Raw genomic sequence first — 8,398 nt, forward strand, 5'->3', positions numbered from 1 at the left:
ATTCATCTAAGAACTGTAAACTACCATAAAACAACAAACTAACACAAATATTACGACAATACAATTAAACCTAGCCTTTACCTAAAAAAATTCAAAGCCGACTCATATTCATCTAGCATCTATAAATTAAAATAAAACAATAAGATAATGAAGATATCAAAACAATACAATTAAACCTAACCTTTACACAAGAAATTCTTCAAAGCCAACCGGCATTCATCTACGACCTGTAAACTATGGAAAAAAAATATATAATAGTGATCACAAAGCTTCGATTTTGATCCAACTAATTCTTGTCTGAGCGAAAATTTTGACCCTAAAGAATGATTTTGAATGAAAACAAAGAAGATATATATATACATACATGTTGAATTCTATTATGCTGACAAAAACAGTGAAGAAGTTGAGGGTTAGAAAATCAAGCATTCACCAATTTAGACATGCAATCGAATCAAATTAGATGAGCATTAATCATATTCTCCCAGTAGGCAAACCGGTTTGTTTTCTAGTTTAACGCACATCTCAATATTTATAGAAGTATTTCCTTAATAAAGTCCTATTTTAGAAGTATGTTTCTAATTGAGAAAAATATTAATTAATTCTACTACCATATATTTTAGGAGTCCCATATTTTTTAGGAAGTCTAGTAGAAAGGAAAATATTAATTAATTTTCCTACCATATATTTTAGAATTCTCATATATTTTAGGAAATCTAGTTAATATAATAAAAAATAATTACATAATAAATTGAAAAAATAGTGAAAAGACAATTTTGTCTAAAGAGAGTGTTCTAATGAAGGGTAAAAGTTCAAATCACTTTTCTAAAGACTTCGCACTTTTAATATATTATAGATTATAGATATAGATTTTATATATATATATATATATATATATATATATATTGAACAAGTATACGATATTATACCTAATATTGGTACCTTATTTATAAGTACCAGAATAGAAACTGTAGTAGCTACTTGATCTTAGTGTTCTCATATGTCGGAAAACTGTGATATCCAAAGGGTTTCTCTTTTATTTATCGGAGATTATGTAATTTAATTAATAGTTGTAAATTAAAAATATTTTACGTATTTGATAACAGTATTCATGTAACTTCCCCAAAAAAGAGGTGGTTACATATGTTTTCTAGACTCATCACCCCACATTTGATACCTTTATTCTGTCGTTCTCGTCTGTTTCTTTTATTCTATTTTATTTGGCTTAATTGGAGAAAATAAGTTGTGCATCTAATTCTACAGAATTCAAGCCCTGCGTACAAAGTTAGATTGTAGGGAATTTTGAAAAATGCTTCTAAACTGATTTTACCTAATTTTTCGAAGTCCAAAGAAGAGAAACTGAATGGCAGATAATTCTTTGGCATTCACAATAAATGTCCATAGTAAAATTTTCTTTTTTTGTAATGTCAAGGCGGAACAAAATAGTTGGAATATATACAGCATACATATGCAGAACATTTATGTACAGGACAAATTTAACTTTCTCATTTCTTTTTTAGTCTAACTTTATCCAACTTCTGCATCCTTGATGGGTTCAGGCTGAGTAATGCACATCGAATTTACTGCCCGCCAAAACTGGGTATTTTACAATTCTCTGTCACTGGATATAATCACATTGAATGTCACAATATTCTGCTGTGTGTTTCAATCATTGCAACTTTCTCCTGCAAAGAAAAATGGGGAATAAACCAAACTGACGACTATACTATTTCTTGTAGGGTAACCAAACAAAAAACAAAAAAGAAAAAGATATGTTATCGAGCGGCAGAGAAAGCACATTGTTTCTCGGCCAGAAGAAAGGAACAACGTGCAGGCAGAAGATTCTCATTTGAAGTGTCTAAGCAGGCCAACACAATTACATAAGCAAGGAAGAAAACAAATTAGTAGAGCGTAACATTTGATCTATGTTTGAGGTGTCGGCATGTGAACTTGTTAACAAAATAACATCTACAATTACCATTAACCTGGAAATTAGAACAGCATTTTGGGCCCAAAAAAAATAAAAAATTGTGTCAATTAGTCAGTGATCTCAGTAAGAAACACTACCTCATCTTGTACGACGACATTTTCCACAGGAAACCAGTGCATAAGAACTCCCAGGTGCATGATTGCAGGTATCAACTTGAACAAGACAGGAGTTGTGACCTGCAAAAAATTCTCATTCATAAACATCAAATAAGAAACATATAGCATAGAAAGTAATTCCTCAAGCAATTTGAGGATTTAGAAGCTTACAAGACTTAGAGCAGTTGTTCCGAGAAGAAGAACGTACATCTTGCCCTGTATATGTAATGAAAAAATTCAAACGAAGTGACAAAAATGGCATTTGAGTGAGACTAATGATGTACTTAGTGGGTTTGCTGTTTCCTTTGTTACTACACACTGTAATTATGGTTGTTGCACAGGTTTTGTGCAGCTGATATATATATACACACACATAATATATTACAAACTCAAAAAAAAAATAAAAATTGTACTTGGTGTAAGTAGAGAATACGGCACAAATAATCAGTCAAACCTAATCAAGGAACCTGTGGATAAAAAATAATTCAAGAGACTTGTTTCTAAATGCAAAACAGGCAGAATCTTATTTCTTAAACATATCAGGTCAGCTACCCACAGCCCGACTAATTCCATGGGGTACCTGCTACTTCCCATCAACAAATGGGTAACTCTGTTCATCAATGCATATGGGAAGAAATCACCTAATGTTTTTGCAATAATTGGAAGCAGAGTTCCTTTAGGAGCCTTCTTTCTTTTTCCTTTCTTTCCTTTATTATAAGTAGGAGTTCTTCTAAATTTTCTTAAAAAATGGTTATGGTGCCATTAATGGAACAGCAACATTAATAAAATTTAGGCAGCCTGGAAAATTTTGCAGGGGAAAACAATGAATAAGTGTCCCTGTTGTTAAAAATAAAAAGTTGAGCACGAAACTGAGCTACCAACTCAAGATATATAAATATTAAAAGCCATATATATTTTGTTCCAAAACAAGACTGAATTATTAAAAGCCTATAATTCAACTAGGGTGAATTAACACTGTATTATACATAAATGTGAAATACAGTATCATGCTAAGTTGTGATTGAAAACGAAATTAGAGAAACATTTGGTAACTTTTAACCTTGAAAACAATATATAAATTCAAATTTTCTCATGTTATCTACTTTAAAACAACAGAAACAGTGGCACTCACAATTTATCTCCACAAAAGCAAGTACAATTCCTTCATTTCATAAATTTAAAACATAAAGGGAAGGAGCATCGGGAGATCAGTGTCAAGCTTTGAACACAAATAAGTTTTTGCTTCCTAAAACTATAAGGCCTCATTTGGTACAATAACTAATCCCAGATTAATTCTAGGATGATGTTATCCCATGTTTGGTTGGGATAAAATGCATGGGATAACTCACCCGATGATTAGTTATCCTGGGATTGCAGTATTATTTTTATCCCCACCATGAGGGTGGATAACTTGTTTCCCAACTAAACGACCCCTAAGAAACACAACAGGAGAAAAAAGATGGGTAAGATGAGATCACCTGAACTATATGCAGGTTCGAGGCACGACTCAAGAGCACAAAGGCGAATTCCCCAATTTGTGCAAGCAAAAGTCCAACCTGTAAAGTTATTCAAACTCATAAAAAGGCAATATATTTTTTTGTCTAACAGGTGTTTAGATGGGTGACTTACAATAACTGACGTTCTAATGTTATAACCAAAAATCCTTGTAATCATGGCAGCTACAGTAGTCTTAAATACAATAACCAGGATAACAGAGGCAAGCAAGATATCCACATGTGTCCAAAGGAACTGCACATGTATCAGCATCCCAATACTAGCAAGAAAGAGAGCTGAAAAGAGATTACGGATTGGTTCCACCTACAAGTAATAATAACACTTAAAAATCACAAAGCATATTAGGGAAAATCAAAAGAATATGTGACTGATGTTTCCAAGTAACACGTTACAATCTGTCACTGTTGTTCAGCCAGCATGGTAATTAGAATGCTATTTCTGACAATTGATTTTTCCATATTTCCGGCAATGAAAAGAAATACAGCTACTGATGAATAGTAAATTTTCTCAGCAAGTAATGAGGCTTTAACTACTCGACACTAACGGAAAAATAAGACGGAATAAGGATAGAATAATTAAAGAGAATGGAAATATATGCTTCAGAGCTTAGAAATGTTCCATAATAAGCAGAAAAGATATAAATAGAAGAAAATGACGGAGATCAGAAATCATTGAGTCCAAAGATGTTGTATGAAGCCAGAACATGCAGAGATAATGAGAATGCTCATTGCAACATTTAACATAAATAAGACTGGTGAGTTGGAATAGAAAACTGAACTTTGATGTAAGGATGCCTCATAGATTTGTTAATGGTCTATGCTCCAATTTATTTAACATAAATAAGACTGGTGAGTTGGAATAGAAAACTGAACTTTGAAGTAAGGATGCCTCATAGATTTGTTAATGGCCTATGTTCCAATTTATGTTTAATAAAAGAATGAGAGAAGAAGCATCCTTTCATAAATCAACACCTGGTCCAAGGTATGTTGTGCAAAATCAGTTGTGGATATCATAACTCCGGCTACAAATGAACCCAGTTCAAGACTAAGGCCAAGCTTATCACTGCACTGAAGAATCAAATGAAACATCCTTAGTATCCTCTGGCACTGCTTGTTATAGTCACCACTTCAGAGAGCTTTTACAAGAATATTTCAGAAGAAAAAATACATATATATCCTGCAGTTTGCCTCTGAAGAATAGCCACCGCATTTCAAGTAAGGAGACATTAGGACAGTGTTCAAACTAACCCAAGCAGATAATAAGCAGAACGCCACCACCGCAAGCTGATACAATTCATTGGTCTGAAAATGACAAGGAATTCAGAAAGTAATCAACTTGAAAAGCAACGATGGCATAAAGCATGAAGCTCGGAAGTGTACAAATAAATGCAGCAGAGCTGATAGTAATTGTTTATTGTCAGCACCATATGCTGGCATCAACTGACACAAGCTGGTATCAAACAATTATGACCGGTAAGATACTGCAGAAATGACCTCAGAAAAGAATTGTGATTCCTACATTTAATTCAATTCTGATGATTGAAATGGTTGCTTGGAACCATAATTCAACTTTAATGCCATTCTGTCGAAAGCCCATTTGTTTCACCGTCTTAGATTGGACAAATTAGCATTCCACTATTCAGTTAAATTCAGTGGATTCAGACATCAATTGGTAAATCAAGATCAGCACGGTTGTGGTGCACTCTGGGAAATTAACATTTCACTCAATTCCGACGTTTTTAATTGTTGATTCTACAGGAATCAGGATTAAGGCTTAATGCCATTCTGCCAAAAGCTCATTTCTTCATTGTCTTAGACTGGACAAATCACCATTCCATTATTCAGTCAAAATAGGAAGATTTTGACATCAGTTGGAAAATCAAGATCAAAGTGGTTGAGCGCCAAGGGTGTGGCCTAGTGGTCATTAAAGTGGTTGAGAACCATGAGGTTTCAGGTTCAAATTTCAATGGAAACAAAAAAGACACTAGGTGATTTCGTCTCATCGCCTTGATGGACAAAGTTACCTGGTACCTATTGATGATAGGTGGTGGAAGGTATCCCCTGAAATTAGTCGAGGTGCCCGCAAGCTGGCCCGGACACCACAGTTATAAAAAAAAAAACATCAAAATGGTTGGGATGCACCCTGGCATTTATTGAAGAAATTACAATCTAAATAACAAATTTCATTATGTTAGACTTCATTCCAGTTAACCAAAAGGGCTGTCATTTAAAGGAGCAGCTTAAGAATAATATGAACTGCTAAGAGCAGCAGCCATGATGCTAGATACATGTGGTCTTCTGTACTTTATCATTGGCTGATGATGATCAAAGTTGGTGATGCAAGATAGCCAGCAGATGAGCTGGCTAGTAGGCGGTTAGGCAGTTAATATTTGAAAGTCTGTTAACACTGTTTACAGGAAACAGTTAGTACTGTTCATTCAGTCAGTTAGGTAGCCATAGTTAGCTAATTGATTTTTAGATTCTTTCATTCAATTTTATTGGGTATAACTTATAATTACATATTGTAATTGCACATTTGAGCTCATGCTATGAAATATAGATCTCTCTTCTTTCTTCTCTATATTTCACTCGCAATTAACATCTCGGTTGCCCTGAGTTAGTTCCTACCTTCCTCGAGCTAAGCTCCTGGATTAATTCTTCATTCGCGATTCTCTATTCGCATCAGTCGGTAATGAAAAACGTTGTTTATTATGTTTAGGTGGGCACATCTCGTTGTTCATGTTACAGTTCCATCCTGCTTTCATATTAATTGTCTTGTTTTTCTTCTTTGCTGTTTTTTTCTTCCTTTTAGTTACTACTTTGATTTGCTTCACTTGAGCCAAGGGTCTTTGGGAAACAGCCGCTCTACCTCCAAAAAGTAAAGGTAAGGTCCGCGTACACCCTACCCTCCCCAAACCCCACTTTGTGAGATTTCACTGGGTATTGTTGTTGTTGTTGGTAATGATAAACATATTTGGAGATAATTTTTCGCTTAACAATGCGAGATAATTTTTCGCTTAACAATGCACTTTTTACCAGATACATTCTCCTTTGGTCTACCCAACAAATCAATTCTACATTTTCAAACATTATAAGTAATAGAAAATCTTACAACCTTATACTACACTATTACTTTTGTCTTCACAAGGACTGTGATAAGTTACCTGTCACCCAAAAAAAATTGACCTGCAATTGATTTGGTTTGTCCCAGAAGTTTGGCCTATTTGCTTGACTAAAAGGCTACCATTCTGCAGTAACTGCAACTAATACAGATCTGTACTTTAGGCATTAATTTGACATCTTTCCGTCTTGAGTATTGTAGCTTTCATAATTCAAATTATTTTTTCAACCACTCCAAAATAGAATAATCTATTTGATATTTCTTCTTTTAATTTCACCTCTAATCAAAGTTGTTCAAGTTTTTCACATACTTAGAGAAACAAGGATTTTCTCAACTCAATTGTAATAAACCACTCAAGCTTACCCTTGATTGCTCTCCATGCTAGTAAAAGGAGCCACCTATTATGGGATGGAGAGAAGGATAATTCTACGGGTGGCAATTGGGGGGTTAGGGAAGGCCAAAACGGGTCACCTTTTTTTCTTGATAACCCTTGAAAATGGAGGGGTTACCTTTAACTTTTGAAGGAGAGCCTGGGAGTAACTTGTAAAGTTGTTGCCACGTGACCAGGAGGTCACGGGTTCAAACCTTGAAACAGCCTCTAGCAGAAATGCAAGGTAAGGTTGCGTACAATACACCCTTGTGGTAGGGTCCTTCCCCGTACACCGCGCATAGCGGTAGCTTTAGTGCACCGGGCTGCCCTTTTTAACCATTAAAATTTGGATAATGGGTCCGCTCATCTATCGTTCTCCACTTAAATACCAGACTTCTGTCTAGAGTAGGGTTTAGAACCCGTTTGGGATTATTGTTACAAAACTGCTTATTTAAGAAGCACTTTTATAAAATAGCTTTTCAAAAAAGTGCTTTTGAAAAAAGCAATTTGTGTTTGGTAAATTCATTTGAAAAGTACTTTTGATAAACAGATTGTGTTTGAATAATCTTTTTCAAGAAGTGTTTTTTTGAGACAAATGACCAAAAAGGACATGTATCAACAGACTTTTACTACTAAAATCAATTTATAGAGAAAATTTATTTTAATATCTATTATAATATTTTTAATTAAAATTCTATTTTTATTTAATTAAAAAGCACGTACTCTAAAATTTTCAATCAATATTAGTAATGATGTATTACTTAAATAATTTAAATATCACTTTAAAATATCAAACAAAAATAAATATAAAAATTATTTCATAAAATAAATAATTATTTATGAAAAAATTAACGAGAAAAATAATTAGTCCTTCATACATCACAAAATTAGCAATGATTTCATCCCTAATTTTATTATGCAATATCTCCATACTAGTAGAAGATCTGTCTTGTAATTCTGAAAGTATACCAGAAGGTTCATCTCCTTCTTCATATATGTAAACTACATGGTAACAACTATGTCACTTATTATGAATTATTTATTTAAAATTAAATATTCGAGAAAAAATTTACAAGTGTTGTCAAAATATTATTTATTTTTTTAACGTGATTCATTTGTCATTTGTTATCATTAATAATAAAAAATAAAAAGTTATATATTCTTCGGATCATCGTCAATGATTTTTTAAAATTTATTTAAAGAAAATGAGTGGAAATAAAATAATAATATAAAAATCATAAATAAAATAAAGAATTATGATGTAAATATGAAGTATAAAATATTAAAATCAAACTTTAATCATACTTATAA

General features: G+C 33.2%; 1 protein-coding gene across 1 annotated transcript in view; it reads right to left on the reverse strand.

Moving 5' to 3' along the window:
- Nucleotides 1-1,357: 1,357 nt before the first annotated feature.
- Nucleotides 1,358-8,398, reverse strand: part of LOC107863393 (K(+) efflux antiporter 5) — a 14,364-nt gene continuing 7,323 nt past the window's right edge. The window contains exons 14-20 of the mRNA XM_016709287.2: nt 4,845-4,898; nt 4,569-4,664; nt 3,712-3,900; nt 3,561-3,638; nt 2,254-2,298; nt 2,065-2,163; nt 1,358-1,682 (exon numbers count right to left, since the gene is read on the reverse strand). Of these exons, the coding sequence (XP_016564773.1) occupies nt 1,641-1,682; nt 2,065-2,163; nt 2,254-2,298; nt 3,561-3,638; nt 3,712-3,900; nt 4,569-4,664; nt 4,845-4,898 (603 nt within the window). The 3' untranslated portion in view covers nt 1,358-1,640. The remainder of the gene's footprint in view (nt 1,683-2,064; nt 2,164-2,253; nt 2,299-3,560; nt 3,639-3,711; nt 3,901-4,568; nt 4,665-4,844; nt 4,899-8,398) is intronic.

The sequence above is a fragment of the Capsicum annuum genome, chromosome 3 (assembly GCF_002878395.1).
Source record: "Capsicum annuum cultivar UCD-10X-F1 chromosome 3, UCD10Xv1.1, whole genome shotgun sequence".
In the NCBI taxonomy this organism is placed as follows: domain Eukaryota; kingdom Viridiplantae; phylum Streptophyta; class Magnoliopsida; order Solanales; family Solanaceae; genus Capsicum; species Capsicum annuum.